This window comes from Macadamia integrifolia, chromosome 13, assembly GCF_013358625.1.
Source record: "Macadamia integrifolia cultivar HAES 741 chromosome 13, SCU_Mint_v3, whole genome shotgun sequence".
Classification (NCBI taxonomy): domain Eukaryota; kingdom Viridiplantae; phylum Streptophyta; class Magnoliopsida; order Proteales; family Proteaceae; genus Macadamia; species Macadamia integrifolia.
The window spans coordinates 28,503,275-28,521,524 of NC_056569.1; the positions used below are offsets into that span (position 1 = coordinate 28,503,275).

General features: G+C 38.4%; 1 protein-coding gene across 3 annotated transcripts in view; it reads right to left on the reverse strand.

The window, feature by feature from the left end:
* Positions 1–18,250, reverse strand: part of LOC122058664 (3-oxoacyl-[acyl-carrier-protein] synthase, mitochondrial) — a 33,934-nt gene that overhangs the window by 4,156 nt on the left and 11,528 nt on the right. For 2 of the 3 annotated variants that reach the window (XM_042621314.1, XM_042621315.1), the window contains exons 8-13: positions 18,082–18,115; positions 7,151–7,217; positions 6,968–7,044; positions 1,794–1,854; positions 1,625–1,707; positions 435–506 (exon numbers count right to left, since the gene is read on the reverse strand). In XM_042621314.1, the coding sequence (XP_042477248.1) occupies positions 435–506; positions 1,625–1,707; positions 1,794–1,854; positions 6,968–7,044; positions 7,151–7,217; positions 18,082–18,115 (394 nt within the window). The remainder of the gene's footprint in view (positions 1–434; positions 507–1,624; positions 1,708–1,793; positions 1,855–6,967; positions 7,045–7,150; positions 7,218–18,081; positions 18,116–18,250) is intronic. The other variant, XM_042621316.1, reaches the window with a different exon arrangement.

An 18,250-nucleotide genomic window follows, 5' to 3' on the forward strand; every position in this document is an offset into this window, starting at 1 on the left:
GGGGGAAGTATCAACTAAACCTCATTGGAGTTAAAAAAGAAACAAGCGTTTCCTATTTGATTTCTAATTGAGCTTGTCCTATTAGCTAGATTCTTCATTTTTTTTTTCTGCTAGGGAATAATTTGTCCAATCTGTGGATCTGATTCGAATGGACGATTCACCAATAATCTGATTTCTAGTTATAGAATGTTGTCGTATTTACTTTCATTGATCAATATAATCGAATTGAAATTACTTATGCAAGGTATTTTATTATTTTTTTTTCTATAAATAGCACTATGTTGTTAATCTATCTTTTACCCCCTTCTTTTAAGACCTTTAAAAACCAAATATTTGCCCATCCTGCAATATATTTTCCCATTCCACTATAATCTACTATGATTTTGAAAAGGGACATTTCTAATCACATTTGTAGCCTAAAGGAAAACCCTTACACGATATATAGCTAAAACTGCAAAGATTGCTTCCACAGCTCCAGCCGCCCCAAGGAGATGTCCTGTAGCACCCTGAAATGAAACCAGTAAGGACCACAACAGCCATCTGTAAATAATAAAGAAAAATAATATAATTATACAGATATTCTTAGTATACAAAATTAATAATGTAAAAACTGATGGCTCAAGGAATACAAATTGACAGAGGTCCACATCCTGTGAAGAAGACAAGAATAAGACCTCCCCTTTCTAGAAGCCTATTATCTTTCCCCTTCATGGGAGAGTTTGAAAGGGTATAGTTCATCTCTGAAAGTGCTTTCCACACCACATTCCCAAGTGAGGATAAAGTAGGAGGATTTGTGTCAACTTGGCAGCCAGCATAGAGCCATAGAATCCATTAGCCAAACCAATCAAAATGTATAGGGAACAGGAATTATGCAACTTAGTTGAGTGCAGCTTATCTGACATCATTGGATATATCGAATTCATGATGATCACCAAGCATTCATTTGGGTTAGCATTAAGGTAGTCAGGAATGTAGGATTTAAAGGAAAATAACTTTTTAGAAAAAACCAAAGAGACTTCCATTTTGGTATAATAAGATTCTATAGTTCATCCACGACGAGGGAGGTCCTTTCTAGTTTTTGGAACAGTTTAAGCTTGACAGGAATGCTACTAAGACACAAGTTATGTGCAACACAAATTCTTGGAATGGCTAGTGGTCTGGTACAGTATGACCCACCCTTGTATGGATGTAGCATCTACTGTATGGGCAAGATCCCATCTATCTTGGGGCAAAGAAGCATTTAATGCTTGTGTTCGTAGCATTCCCCAAGCTTGACATTGATGGTTTCTCTCACTTTCCATCACAAAACCAAAAGTGATACCATTCATAGGGTGAGAGTGTTCTCTTCTGATATTGGCTATTGTCCTTGAATCAGTTTTCATTCAAAAGGAGGCCAAGGCTCCCCTACTAGGATTTCGGATTATTTTCTTCAGCAACTCTACTTGTGTCATTGTGTGACCAACTTATCACAAGTCAACTAATACATCTTAGGAAGTTGCCAATACTTGAATCACATTTTCAAAGTAACTGAATGGCCAGGAACCAGCTCACTCTTTAGCAAAGCAAGGTATGAATAGAAATGCAAATTAGGGGTCCTAATATTAATAGAACTAACAAGCTTTACCTTTGTAGACGAAAAGGCCAAAGCACGTGAGATAGCACGGTCAGAAAAAATAGATTTGATAGCAGTTGCTTCAACCATGTCACCTGCAGAAATGACATATTTCAGCAACAAGATGAGCACAAACAGATCATTTCCAATAAACACATTGACTAAGGGTCCAAAAAATTACCCAGGGGTGTTGACGTGGCATGCGAATTTACATAATCCACTTGATCAGGATGAAGACCAGACTGCAGGACATGAAAAAATAACTGATGTGAATCAAGATGCTTAAGGTCAAAACTCAAATATGACTCGGCACCAAGAAGACCGAGGTTAGATCATAGTTGTCAAGGCAATGCCTTCGTGTCCAGGCGCCTTGTTTCTGGACCCTCTCCACTGTCTTGGATCGCCTAGACGCTGCCACAGTTATGAGTTAGATTATCCAAGCCCCTTAACTTTCCATGAGGCATACAACAATTGCAGAAATCCAAGATATGCTTTCTTAGGTTCTTATATATAACTTGAGGCCAAACCAAACCATTTTCCCTTGCTTTCTATTATGAAACCCTAAAGATCTTGGATTGGCTTTTCCCTTTTAACCAAGCACATATATGTGAAGTCTTTATTCCCTGAATTCCAGGATATTGCTATCAGCCTCTAGTTAATTTCTAGTCTTTGTCCCAATGATCTCAGAAATTGAAATCATACTTCCATTTTGTTTTAGGAGTTTGTATGATTGTATCTTTGTTTTCTTAGTCAAATTAGAACAGAAGGCGGCTTGCAACCACATAAAGTCTATAGACCAGAGCTGCAACGTGAAATTACAGAATATGTTAAATACAATTAAATCAGTTTTCTCTAAAAGCTATTGCTTACATAAGTGGATTTCCACCCACTTTTATTGTTGAGGGATACCACACATCCATTTGATTGGCTGAGAATTACTATGATACAGATTCTTGATTCAAGAGATAGGTGTTTATCTTTCCAATCTATACCCAATTCTCTAATTCTATAACAAGCTCTGGCTTCCAGCACACCCACCTAAGAAGGGCTTCCCCGTGCCAACCAAACATTTGCCACATTTTGTGAACAAGTAGATCCCACAGTCCTCTACTCACATATCAAATTTCAGAGCAAACAAAGTTTGTCAAGTGGCCAAATCGAGCTCTAAAAGATCAGGACAATGGGACAGTACACAATAGTGGTCAGAGTACCAGCATGGACATACATGCGGATGCATGCCACTACACTGGAGGGTATTTGATTGAATTAGGCCCTGAATTTGACATGTAGTTAATTCAGACCATGTCATCTCTGGCCAACAGTTGAAATAGCCACATCAATCATCCATGTGGCACAATTATAGTGGGCAGAATATGATTCCCTTCCTAAGTGGGCAGCACAAAGAACCTTCTGCCTTCCAGCACTAGTTATAATTTTGTTGAATTCAAGAACTCTAATTTCCAGTTCATCTATTGCTGCTGCTTATAGTTCCTCATCTTGACACTGAATCGAACTCTATTCTTATTACACCATGGATTATTTCCCGATTAGACTTTTTCCTCATTTCCATTGGTTTGTACCTTGAGATCAGACCCTGGGATCCCACCACTTATGACGGAGTGTCATGAATCCCAAACTTAAGTATCTTCTCTAAAAAATTTCATTTGAAACCCCTATAAATTTCGGTAGCCAACCATTCGTTGCTTTCAATTTATCCATCCGGTTTTGCTTCAACTCAAAAGACTTCATTTTTCTCATTGACACACTGGTATTTGTGTAGCTTCTGCTGGATGATTCTATGAATTTGTTAATTCAATCAGATTTGTTAAAGAATTCCATCCCTTCATTTCTGCTGCATACAGGAAAGTAAACACCACCATTACTACAGCAGTCAGAATGATACCATAGCATCTTTTATTGTCAGAGAGAGAGAGAGAGCATATGATGAATGCAATAGCTAGGAAGCATCCACACAACTAATGACTGCTTTAATTGTTCTCACCTTTATAGTGGTCACTGCTACTGTATTAACAGAAGATGCAGTATAATTATATTCTTATTTTCTTCTTTCACAAACAAAACAATTTTGTGTTCAAATATCTTTCACATATTTAACAATAAATAAAAGAATAAATTAATACACTGCTATAATGGCACAAAAGGAAAACAACGCACAATTAACCCTGCATAATAGTATAAAGGCTGCACAAGGTGTGTGAACCCAAATATTCCATCCCACCATGACAAAACCAGACCAAATCATGGCCATCCATAGGTAAAACAAGCCAATTGAGTCCTTTTTCCCCAACCATCAAAACGAATAAGATAGGCAAATTAAATCTGATCAAATTGAATTTGGCTAAGGATATCTCCCAACTGAGAACTATCCAATAATCATTTGCACTACCCAATAATGTAGACTAGGATAGGGAGTTTAACCAAATCTCAACTGCAGGAACTTTTAATTAAAAAACAACCACAAACAACCACGAACAACATAGAATAAAGGTAGGAAAATCAGATCTGAACTATCAATCCCATTACTTATGTGTTGCTGGTGACATCAGGCTAGCTGACAGTAGAGGCTTTCAAAGGCTTCAATTAAGTTCACTCCAGCTTAGTAACATGACCCAAACTCCAAAACAACAGTAAAAATCAACCCAGACCTGTCGATCTTAGTTCTGGTTATGGCAGATCACTAAAAGACAAAAGTATAGCGATTTTGAATAACTCTGCAACCTAAGGTCAGAAAACCCTCTACTCTGGATCGAGTTTCCCTTTGTATGGGTAGGTCCTTAGGTTAAAATCTCAGCCTAAACTTACCATGGGATAGGCCTGGACAGAAGTTGAAAATTCCTCATAGGTATGCCTATCGCTGGACAGAACTGAGAACAAAAGATTGATCTAAATACCTGTAGCAGTAAGGCAGCAGTAGTCTTGTAGATAACCTTGAAGAAGAAGAAAACACTTGTATCAGATCCTCCTGAGCTTCCCACCGCAAGGAGTCGAATGGATCAAACACCACTCCCTTCCACTGTGATCAAACACACAGCAGTCCCAGCAGAGACATAGCAGCAAGCTTCTTTTTTTCATTCATAAATCGTGGGCTACTTTGAGCCTTCCCTTGATTTAAAATAGTGATGGGGTTACAAAATAAAAACTAAACTTAGTTCCAAAAACTGAAATAGAAACTCTTCTAGTAACTAAAACTGAAAATAAAAACTAGGAAAATTAGAAGCTTACATAAAATAGCAACTACTTATTTTAGAAACTAAATAATGAAACTAGTGAACCCCATCACAACCCAACTAAAAAGGAAACTAACTAGTAATCACGTACTCAATCTTAGAGCCCCTCTTTTAGACCCATAAAAGTGGCCCAATACACTCCAAACCACATGGACTGAAGGCCCAGCACATATACAACCCAACCCTAGGCTTATTTCTAATAAAACAAGCCTATTTTGGTTATTAATCTGCATCAACTCTCCCCATCTTGAAAAAATTCGTCCTCGAATTTTGCAGGGTTGAGGTGGGAACAACATGTGAATAGCAGCCATAACCATTTCCAAACAGAATTCAGGTTGCTTGCAGACTTTTGGAAGGTAGTCTTTAAGGTGTGGAGCTTTCTCTTCAAAAAACCATGATGGCATAACAAACTTTATATGCTCAACCTCTGAATCAATACCAATTGTGAATGCCGTGTGCATAGAGTTGTCAATGTTGGTAACCTTCTCATCAAGGATTGGAACAAACTCTTTTCATCATGAATCTCAAAGACTTGTTGTGGAGCTCTTTCAATCACTACCTCATCTTCCACGACCTCAATCTTGTCGACTATGCTCTCTTCAAAGTAGAATTCTTCAGTGGAATCTTCTATCTATTGACCTTCTGTCTTTGAAGCTTCAAGAACTATCTCTTCAATGTGAACCTTGACTTCAAGTTCTTTTGGTCTAAATAGAGGAATCTTCACTTCACCTAGAGGTGTTACATGTGCTATTAACGATTCTGGAACACTAACAGGTCGCTGCATTCTAGCGAATGCTTCATTCGTTCGCACCATTTCTTGATGCACTTGTATCACCATCTCCATTATGGAAGCAAAGGAAGCCTTCATCTCAGCATAAGGATTGTTCTCTGCCATGCTTTGATACCACTTAATGTAGACTAGGATAGGGATTAGGGAGTTTAACCAAGTCTCAGCCGCAGGAATTTTTAATCAAAGAACAACCACGAACAACATAGAATAAAGGCAGGAATATCAGACAAACAGAAATCAGATCTGAACTATCGATGTGTTGCTGGTGAGATCAGGCTAGCTGACAATAGAGGCTTTCAAGGGCTTCAATTAAGTTCACTCCAGCTTAGTAACATGACCCAAACTCCAAAACAACAGTAAAAATTAACCCAGACCTGTCGATCTCAGTTCTGGTTATGGCAGATCACTAAAAGACAAAAGTATAGCGATTTTGAATAACTCTGCAACCTGAGGTCAGAAAACCCTCTACTCTGGATCGAGTTTCCCTTTGTATGGGTAGGTCCTTAGGTTAAAATCTCAGCCTAAGCTAACCATGGAATAGGCTTGGATAGTAGTTGAAAATTCCTCACAGGTATGCCTATCGCTGGACAGAACTGAGAACAAAAGATTGATCTAAATACCTGCAGCAGTAAGGCATCAATAGAGTCTTGTAGATAACCTTGAAGAAGAAGAAAACACTTGTATCAGATCCTCCTAGGCTTCCCACCTCAAGGAGTCGAATGGATCAAACACCACTCCCTTCCACTGTGATCAAACACACAGCAGTCCCAGCAGAGACATAGCAACAAGCTTCTTTTTTCATTCATAAATCGTGGGCAACTAATGAGCCTTCTTTTTATTTATAATAGTGATGGGGTTACAAAATAAAAACTAAACTTAGTTCCAAAAACTGAAATAGAAACTCTTCTAGTTACTAAAACTGAAAATAGAAACTAGGAAAATTAGAAGCTTAAATAAAATAGCAACTACTTATTTTAGAAACTAAATAAGACTGAAATTTAGAAACTAAATAATGAAACTAGTGAACCCCATCACAGCCCAACTAAAAAAGAAACTAACTAGTAATCCAGTACTCAATCTTATAGCCCCTCTTTTAGACCCATAAAAGTGGCCCAATACACTCCACACCACATGCACTGACGGCCCAACATATATACAACCCAACCCTATGCTTATTCCTAATAAAACAAGCCTATTTTGTTGATTAATCTGCATCACCCAACATGTGTGGCAGTACTATTTTGATAAATAAAAAACATCTTTAGGGTTCAGGGCCAGCAGAGGGGAACCAGTTCAAAGTCAAGCATATCAGCTTACCTGTTTTAGTGCACGTGTCATGGCCAAAATAGCTCCTTTCCCATCATTGTGTGGCTGAGTAATGTGATGTGCATCACCTGAAGATGTTAAGAATATATTCAGAAAACGTCAAATCAATTGAGAAACTAAAGCAGCAATACAACCATTTGTCATAAAAAATAAAAAATAAAAAGAGGAAAATACCTGACATCCCATAACCACGAATCTCGGCATAAATTTTTGCTCCTCGCCTTTGTGCATGTTCAAGTTCCTGCATTCACAAAAAACACTTGTCACGAATCTTTTTTTTTTTTTTTTTGTGTGTGTGTGTGGTGGGGGGGTCAATCCACCTAACATTAAGTTTCAGAAAAGCAACCACAAGCCAGAATCATAGACACAAGACAAGTCCAGAAATGAATGTAAGTAGATATCAACAGATCAGATGCAACCCAAACTCACTTAAAGACTTAAACAATAGAGAACAGAATATCAAAAACAGATGCTAATCCAACGGGTGGATTCAGAAATCTCTAAGAATATCAGTCAAATAAGGAACCTCAAAACAGATCACAGAAACAGAATAGGAGAAAAAATTAATAACAAATCAGAGATTCTGATCTGACTCAAAGTCTAGTTGAACATTATTCATGAGGGAGAGAACAGCAGGCCAAAATTCCAGTCTAATCCAAGGGTTGGATGCTGAGATTCAGTAATCACCCACTTTAGGCAGGACTTTCAAAATTTAAGAACAGCAGTAGATATTGATTCTAGAAATTAATGTGATCAAGGGAACAGTAGTCTAATAGTATAGAAGAAGTAAGAAAAAGTGAGAATCAAACTTAAGTCATATAGTTTGTTGGAATCAAACCATAATCACAATTTGAATATAGCACAGAATACTTACTCGAAATCAGATTTGCCGAAAAAGAAGAAGAAAGATATAACCAATGACATCACCACCACTGGTTTCGGCTGGAATCACCACCAACCACTGATTGATTCACCACAACAAAACTGCCGAATTACCACAACAGTAATAGAGTTGCATCATCACAGAATTCACAATAGTCGTAACTGTTTGAATGAACAAAATGTGGGTTGTAGCACCCTCTAATGCTTTATTTATTAAAGAGAATAGAGAGAGCCACAATGGAACTCAACAAGGAACGAATAAGTGAATAAATAAAAAACAAAGCAAAACTAAATATGAAACCCCTTAGGTGGACAACCATTTTGGAGTATCCCAACTACTTAAAGTACTTTCTAACAAGTGGAACTCTAAGACAACTAGACAACTAGTAAAAGTAAATAATTAAAGCAATAACAAGCAAATAGACGTCTAAAAAGTGCCCTATGATGGAGGATTGGTTACTGGTTCATAATTGACCCAAAACTAAGGGCCAGTTTGATAACGTTTCTAGAAACGCATTTCTACTGTTTCTGTGTCAAGAAACAACAGAAACGGAACAAAAAGCGTATAAACCTGTTCCATTTCTGCTTATTTCAGAAACATAAATAAGAATTTATATTGATTTATGGTTCAAGAAACAGAAACGAAAGAACAAGTAGAACTTGTTTCGATGTTTCTGGAAACAGACTTGTGGGCCTTTCTTTCCCCCAAACCCAACATTATTCTCTCGACACCGACATCCGAGCGTTCAATGCCCATTGAGTATAGACATTTCTCGACGGACTTGAGGGAGTCGACCAGAGCTAAGCGGAGGAATCAGCGTTGAGGGCTTGAAGGTAGAGAAGCTTCTCACGGAAGAGGACACCAGAATCGACGGCAGACCCTGGGTTGATGGGGAGAGGAGCGGAAAAGTAGAGCCTCAGGAATCGACTTTTGGCGGCATGTTTCAAGTGCAACCAACGGCTTTGGCTTCGGCTTCATCCGTTGCGACTATGGCATCATCAACGGTACTGGAGAAGTCAACTTTAGTGACAGCTCTAGTTGCAGCTCCGTCGAAGGGGAAGCATTACAGAGGAGTAAGACAATGGCCATTCTACCAAAAAAAGACGAACGGCCACGGGGGGAAAATTGCGGCGGAGATCAGAGATCCGGCGAAGAACGGCGCTAGAGTTTGGCTTGGTACGTTCGAGACAGCTGAGGAATCTCCTACGCCAATTTGTAAGAACTAGGGCAGAATTTGTTTTCCTTTTTTTTTTTTTCAAAAACTTCTTTGACTTATGGATCATATAAAGGTGGAATTTGTTATTTTGATCAAGGACGGGAGAGATGATGATCCAGACTGGCCAAGCTCTCGCAAGTATGAAGTCTTGAGGGGTTTGGTGGAGAAGCTCCTCAATGAGAACCTCTGTGAAGGTTTCGAGACTTTGAGGGAAGTCAACCGTGCAGCCCTCTCTGGGGTTTTCTCCAAGACTCTTCGTCAGCTTGAAGCTACCATGTCGAGGCAGCAGGAGCATCGGCCTGTCGTCAATGGTGATGGTGAGGTAGGATCCGGGCATCTTCGTCGCCGGAGGAATAGGGTCTTAGGAGCTATTCGGTCATTCCGAGAGGGTGCAAGTAACGTGTTGTTCGATGACGGTGTTGATGGTGGTGGTGGTTCAGCTGAGAAATGGGCGGCGGAGCTGTTTTGGTTGGCTCGGAAGATGGGGGATTGTGGATGTGTGGAGGAGGCGGAGTGGAGGTGGGGGACGGCATCGAACTTGGCCAGGCTGGCTCCGATGATAGAGAAACGTTTCAAGAAACAAGAGGTTTATCAAACACCCAAAATTCCATTTCTATTCCCAGAAACAGAAATTTCTGTTTCTGCTGTTTTTTTAAACATAAACGACAAAAACGTTATCAAACGGGCCCTAAGTGAATTGAGTTCGTGACTGAGTCAACTCAGCTGAGTTACAGAGGTGGCCCACTAAGTTTACTGAGTTTACTCCACTTGAAATCATCTGTCTCCGATGATTGCGCAAAAAACATGTAGTGCTCATATAAATCCAAGTTGAGCCTCTTGAAATAATCAGTGTTAATCTAGGTGCAATCTATGTGCGAACGTCCCTTCCACTTGACAAGGAAAAAATTGTACTCGTCATCCATCGCTTCCTCATTCTTTTCGTCAACTGGTGGAACTATCTAGGGCAATCTCAACATGTGCTTAGAGTCTCCATCTAAAAGATGTCTCAAGTAGAGTATAAGGTCGCCCAAATTGAAGTTGTTTATGGACTTTGTATAAAGCCATTTTTTTGTAGGTGGAGCTTTGTATTGGCATCAGGTGGGAAAATTTCTGGAGCGATACGAACCATAACCAAATCTCCCAGTTTAAACTCTAGAAATTGGTGATAACGATCAGCCGAAGCTTTATAAGTATTATAAGTAAGGTTACTCCTCGTTGAACATCAACGTGCACCCTAGTGATGTGTCGTATAAACTCATCCACTTCAACGTTGACTTATGTTTGAGGCGGAAGGGGAACAAGGTTGGCAAGTCATGTAAATTAAACTCCGAGAAAATTTCAAAAGTACGACCCTTAGTCATCCTCACTAAATTATTGTAAGCAAATTCGGCAATATCGAGAATAGATGGTTGAGTCTTCTCATACTCTCGCAAAAGGCAATCAAGTTAGTTGCGCAGCCTACGGTAAATGGTTTACAACATCCATTTGACCATTTATTTGTGGATGATGAGCTGTAGAGAACTGCAACTTGGTGTTGGTTATCATCCACAGTGTATCTAGAAATAGCTCATAAATTTGACGTCCAAATTAGAGACAATAGAATCTGACAGCCCATGAAGACGCACAACTTCTTTGAAGAAGAAAGAAGCAATAAGGTTAGCATCAAACTTCTTGCGAAATGGGATAAAATGCAACATCTTCGAAAAACTATCAACTCATCAACCACAACAACTATAGACTTGTGTCTTTCCCGTGTAGATGGTAAGCCAAGCACAAAGTCCATACTGAATCATTGATGTGTACCCACAGTGCATGTGGGACACATAGTTCGAAAACTCGGGTTTCGATTGCCTTTTGGTTGGACATTTCAAGGGGGCAAAGGGCCATATTAAGCTCTAATACTTTAGGAATACCTTATTTTAGCCTATATAAACATTTGTAAACCTTTATATTGCAAGAAAAAACACACAAAGTAGTGGTTTGGATTTTCACCCTTAGTTGGCAGTATACACCGAACCCTATTGTATTAGAAGTAAGGGTGTACGGTGTACCTAGTGCACAAGGCTTTCGCCACTGTGGGGTTTATTAAGGGTCATAATGTACGCAACCTTACCCCTGCTTCATGGAGAGGAGGTTTCCCAACTCGAACCCACAACCACTAGGTCGTAATGGAGCAACTTTACCGTTGCGCCTAACCCTATTGTATAACTTGTGTAATATTGCCTATATTACACATTGTTTTAGTACTAAAAAACAGAAAAGGTAAGTAAACAAGTAAACTATGCACCATGATTGATTAATTATGAAATAGTTCAAAGTACATGTAACATAGACTTATAGAGACCCAAGTCCCAACAATACAATACTGTGTGGTGATAGATGAGAACAAAGTTGACCCCCTCAGCCCTCAGGCCATCCTAATGGCTAATACCACAAAGAGTTAAGTGGAGGATTGAGCCCACTAAAGGACCGATGGTGCCAACGCCTATTTTCCTCTGACTATATGACAAATGCAAGCCACGTCGTAGTTGAAGAAACGCTTGAAGTCCTCCACAACTACACTATAAATGGTCTCATCTACATACAAGAGATAACCAACCCTAGGGTATAGCGTATAGGTCATCATACTATGAAGAACCAGCCACTGAGTCACCGTAGCCACTGAGTCACTGTAACTTGATGGTGTTGCTAGCCTGTACGGCTGACGGGCCGGGTAGGAGAAGAGGTTATCAAATTTTCTTGCAAAAATTCATTTTTGGGAAAAAGTTCATACATTGAACTGTTGAATGTGGCCAAATCTTCACTAATATGTAGCAAACAATGTCGTTGGAATGACGTGGCAACCCCCATCACCGTATTCCAGCAAGGCGCAGAGCTGAGGTGGCAAAAATTAGGCCGAAATGTGGGTTTACCTTCCTCCCATAGAGAAAATGGGCAAACAAGAAAAATTCTCTAGTTCGGTCAAAAGTTTCAATCAAGCACATTCAATTAAATACCCTGTTAAACTGTATTGTAGAAACAATATGATCTAGGGTCAAAATTTCTACGAAACAGTATTGATTCTCTAATTCGTGTGGCGTTTTGATTCGGCCACTTCGAAATGTTCAAAATTAAAAAATTCGACAAGATTTTGTCAAGTTCCGAACTATGGTAGGACAAGCAACAAGGAATACAAACCCGTATTCTGATTAGTACCCTTAGCAAGCTGAAGAATACGGCATCTTTGATCACATGATCTACATCCTTCAGTAACGTGGCAAATAATATTGATCAGTGACTCATAAAAGGGTCTTTGCCATTTGCCGAACTATCCTCAGAGTCCTTTTCCATCAACTCCCATATCAGATGGTGTCGTAGAGATGACTTAGGAATGTATAAGGGAGTCCCCATAAAGATATGCCCATCGTGGAGTGAGTATATAGGATCCCTCCCACCTTGTTGGTTTGTAACAGTTGGTAGATGGTCAAGAAATCCAACTCTGAAGCATAATCATCCCTGATGTGGTCAATACTCATCGCATGAACCAAGAATGTGTGAAGAGTCGTCAACGCTTTCTTGCCCAAAGCATCAGCTTCAGTATTCTTTTTTCACAAAAATGAACTCTTGTAGATATGCAAGCAACTTGGCGTGTACGTTACTGATTGACTTCTATGAGTGGAGATGCTTGAGTGCCACATGATTAGAAAGGGGATTGAATTCCTTGCCAATGTGATAGTGTCGGCAATGTTTCAGCAACTGCATAGAGCTCTAAGTCACAGGTAGAATAGAACTTCTTGGCGTTATTAAGCTTATTACAGGCGATTGGATAACCTCTTGCATAAGAAATCCACCAAGGCCAATATGTGAAGCATCGGCTACTACCTCGAACAACTGATCACAATCCAGCAGCTATAGAACAGGAGCTTCATACATCTTCTGTTTAATAAGTGTGAAAGTTTTAGTTGTTGCAGGTTTCATAGTATTCAAGGCATCACCAAGGCACCATATTGGTGTCCTGGTGGAAAAACAAGAGCAAATTGGTGGTACGATTTACAGGAGTCACGAATGGCGACCACTATGGCAATATAGGCATCGCCATGGCAGACACCTTGGACAACTTATAATCCTTGAGGCTTAGGCTGTTGCTTTTCTTTATATTTATATATTTCTTTTTATTCCATTTCTTGCATTGTCATTGGCTGGTATATATGGAATCTCTACATTGAGCTACATGGGATCAAGCTTATAAAACTTCCTTTCTACACCCGACTTCCCACTTCAAAAACTCTCGACTAGAAGCATCTCTTGCATGTTTGGGAGAAATCCAGACACCCTTGGCAGCGGTGATTATCTCCATCGATTCTGGCTCTGACAACTTTTTTCCGGTTACCATGACTCTAGCAATTCTTCCTCCGGCTACTCCGACTCCAGAAAGGTAAGTAAAATAGTGTAATACTCTTCTTCTTCTTCTCTCTTCCCTTCTCTGTTTTTTCAGTTTTTTTTTTTTTTTTTTTTTTTTTCAGCTGCTCATCATCTTCTTCTTCTACCTTCTGCTCTGTTTGAAGAAGAACTTGAAGAAGAGCCCGAAGAAGATCCTATCTTTATAACGCCCAATTCTCTTGTTCGACAAATGGTCCATTCATGTACAATAATCACATTGTACAATGTAGCGGGTATAGTTTAGTGGTAAAAGTGTGACCCGTTCTATTAGTGAAATAGTTAAGGTTCAGTTTGATTCCAATCAAAAACTTTATTTCTTAAAAAGGATTTCATCCTTCCCCCTCCTGATGATATATTTGACGAACAATACAAATTTTCGTCATTTTATCCAAAAGTAAGTTATCCATTGAAAATTTGGATTATAGAATCACGAAGCATAATTTTTTTAAGTTCGATCAAGATGGAGCTTGATGCCGACACCGACTCAGGTGTTGCTCCCACGAACAAATAGGTTCTTTAGGTATGTTTCTTCCTTCTAATCTTCTTCTTCTTTTCTGTTTCTGGCATTTTTTTTTTCTGGCCTCCTCTTCTCTATTTATTTTTCCTTTTTTCTTGTTCCAGCACTTCTCGTTCTTCTGGTTTTGTTTTTTTTTTTCTTCTTCTTATAATACTTCTTCCAATGCTTGGGTGGCTCACTGGCTCCATCTGACGGCAACCTAGTACTCTATCCTGAAGCCCTCTCTCTCCCCATCTCCTCCCCTAAAACCCGCCTTTTTCCATTTTTTTTTCTTTTTATTATTCTCATTCTTCTTCCCTTCTCTGTTCCGTGTGTTTTTTTCTCCTTCCATATTTTGTCTCCTCCTCTGCCTTCTTCTTCGATGCAGGTGGCAGTAGTAGTGACCAGGCTGGCTTCTACTAATGGCGGCCAGTGGCTTTGGCTGCTACTGCCGCTGCTGCTCTAATTCCATGATTCAAATTATATTATGTTGTTGCTGCAAGTCTATGATTCAAAGTAAACTGTGCATTTGTTAATACAAGTTGCAATTATGTGATTACATGACTATGTACTTCTCCTATCAAAGGCAAGCACTTTGACAAGCCAAATCCCATGGCTCTTCTAGATTGTCCAACATCTCCGGTTGATTTTCAATATATTTGTTCACTTTCTTTTATGTCATTTTACATGTCTCTAATCTCTGTGTTCCATTTCCTATTTTTTATTAACTTATCAGTGATTATGATCCCATTCGAGCAGGGTTTCACCATGTGATCCATAGTTCTGTTATTGCTTATTACCTCATCGACCAGATTCATATATCCTGCTTTAGAGTTGATATCCAATGATTTCAGATCTGAAACAATGATCATTGATATGATTTATTATTACTTGATGAGTTGATGAGGCTTAATGTTGATTTTTGATTACTTGATGTATAAATCATGTTGATTTATGAGGACTTTATGTTGATTAATGTTGATTTTTGATTCTATAGAGTATATATTGTAGCATACTAAATAATGTTAGGAAATAGGAGAAATAAAAAATAACACATGGGGACTTGGTCGCCATGACGTTACTTGTCGCCTAATCGATTAGACACCCCTCGACCACCTTGGGTCGCCATACTGCCGTGAAAACTATGGCAGGTGTCCGTTCAAACTTCCCCTTGTTGGATTTCACGCACTTAGTGACAGGAGCCATGATAGAACTGAAGTTTTTGATAAATCTCCAATAAAGTGATGCAAGCAATGGAAGCGACCGACTTCTATGAGCGTTTTGAGAACCAATCAGTCAAGGATGCTCTTGACTTTCTCCGGATCAGCCTCAACACCTCTTGAAGACACAATAAACCCAAAGAATATGACTTTAGATAACAAAATGGGGTGCTTCTTTAAGTTGATGTAGAGCTTTTCAGCTCGAAGTACTCGTAGAACATGTCTTAGGTATTGCCTCTTTTTAAGTTGTTTCATTTCAAAGGTACTCAAAGAAGTACCAGAGGAGGAAAAGAGCTTAACTGACTCGGTCATTAACTCAGATCACCTAGTTTTTGGTTAGTTAAGTACCAGCAACCAGTCCCCTATCGTGGGACACTTCTTAGTATTCTATATCAATTTTATTGCTTTAAAGTTACTTGCACTAGTTGTAATATAGTTCCACTTTGTTAGAAGTCTAGAGTATCTCTTTAAGTGTTAAATAGTTGAGAGTTGAAACACTATCTACCTAAGTGTTTTAAGTAGTTGTGATACTCCAAAGGGGGCTGGCCAACCTGAAGGGTTTCCTATTCCGTTTTGCATTTTTTTTTTTTAATCCCTTGTTGAGTTCCATCGTGACTTTCTTTAAAATAAAGCATTAGAGGGGCTACAAACCACGTTTTGTTCATTCAAATAGCTATGGCTATTGTGTATTCTGTGGTGATGCAGCTCTACTATAGTTGTGGTGATTCAGCAGTTTTACACTCTTATTGTGGTGAATCAACAAGTGGTTGGTGGTGATTCCAACCGAAAACAGTGGTGGTGATATCATGTCTGATTTCAAGTATTCTATGTTATTCAAACATTGACTGATGGTTTGATTCCAACAAACTTTATGGCTTTAGTTTGATTCTCACTTCTACTATATTGTTAGACTATTGTTTTTTTTAACACATTAATATATCTGCTATTATTCTTGAGTTTAGGAATTCCTACCTACATTGGGAGACTACTGAATCTCAGCATCCAACCCATGGATTACTGTTGAAATCAGACTTGCAGAAAAAGAATACGAAGAAAGTTATAAACAATGACATCAGCACCATTGGTTTCGGTTGGAATCACCACCAACCATCTGTTGATTCACTGCAACAAGACTGCTAAATCACCAGAATAGTAATAGAGTTGCATCACCACAAAACTCACAATAGCCACAGCTTTTTTAATGAACAAAACATGGGTTGTAGCCCCCTCGAATGCATTATTTTATTAAAGAGAGTAAAGGGAGTCACAACGGAACTCAACAAGGAATAAAAAAATTATAAAAAAAGGCAAAATAGAATAGAAACCCCTTGGGTCGACAGCCCCTTTAGGAGTAACCCACTACTTAAAACACTTAAGGAGATAGGATAGAATTCAAACAAAGTGGAACTCTAGTACTAGTACAAGTAACTAACTAAAGAAATAACAAGTAACTAGAATACTAGAAAGTGTCCCACGATGGGAGACTTGTTACTGGTCCATAAATTACCCAAATCTAGGTGAACTGAGTTAATGACTGAGTCAACTCAGTTGAGTTACTAGGTTGACCTACTGACTTTACAAGAGCTCTTTTTCTCCTTTGATACTTCTTTGAGTACCTTTGATCTGCATCAAAGAGATAACCCACAGAAGGAAAAGATTTTATAATTTATATGCAGTGGCATGAAGAGGAAACAAAATATAGTCGCATGTAGGTGATTGTCTAAGGCTGTGTTTGGTAGCCAAGAAAAGAAATTTTCTTTGTGCTTGGTATGTCACGAACCAAGAGAAAATTCAGTTTTTGAATTTCAAAATTTACCTAGGGAATTGTGAAGTTTTTTTTTTTTTTTTTCAGAAATCTTGCCAAAAACACAAGAAAACTTGAGAAAATACAAAAACTTTTCTTCTCTTCTCTTCTAATGGCAACCAAACATACATACTTTTTTTTATTTTCTCACCATTTCATTTCTTTTCTTCTCTTTTCTTTTCCTTTCTTGATTCTATTTTTTTTCTTCTTTTCTTTTCTTTTCTTCTCTTGACTACCAAACATAGCCTCAGGGAAGAACTTAATTGTTATACACATATATAGGCGTGTTTTGTTAATCAAGTTTTTAGGATTTGTGTATTGGACACTGACATATGCCCATGTCCTAGTTAGGTAGGCCCCTATTGAGGAATAAAATAGCTTTATTGTTGGGATTCAATCATACCCATGCAGTGTGGAACCTTTTGCCACTTTATTTATGTTCTCTACAAATACTCTAAGATCATGTATATTTTTGCTCCATAAATAATCTAGGGAGTTCACAGTATTTTCCTCAAAAGGAACCCTTTAACAAGTAGAAAACAGATTAAAGAGCTGAAATTTGGATTTCTATTCCGTAAGACCCCAACAATTTTTTTTTTTTTTGGAGGGGGGGTATCTTTCTCTTATACTTGTGCAGAGAGCTTCATTTATTTCAATAAGAAGTTGAATATTCAAAATTGATACACATGAATGGTGTCATCCTCCACAATTTTTCTGCAAAATGCACTTACCCTAAAAGTTAAGAAACAAAATTAACACCTCATATTCATATATTCCCTGATAGTTAAATCTCTTCCTGAATGCCTCAGGCTAAACTAAAAAAAAATCAAAAAATCAAAGCTGAAGGACAAGGTTAGAAGATATATGGCTTCACAATTAATGAAAGAGTAAAAGCATATCTGATTGTGCAATGCTAATACGAAAATTATACAAACACCTTATGGACAAGTTAAAATTGAGACAAGAATCAACTTGGAAGACATAACAAAGAAGACAAATGGCTCAGATTTCAATTTTAACAGAAGGCCCTGACTAAATTACCCAGTGCAAAGCATGTCACTACTCACCTCCAACACCATAACACCAGCTCCTTCACCTATCCTGTAATGTTAATGTGTTAAATGGGAGATTTAAAACAAATATCTGAAACAAAATATAATACAAAAAGACAAACTTAAGCAGGCAGCAATGAAATTGATAATTTTTTCTTCTTCTTTTTTTTTTTTTTTTTTTTTT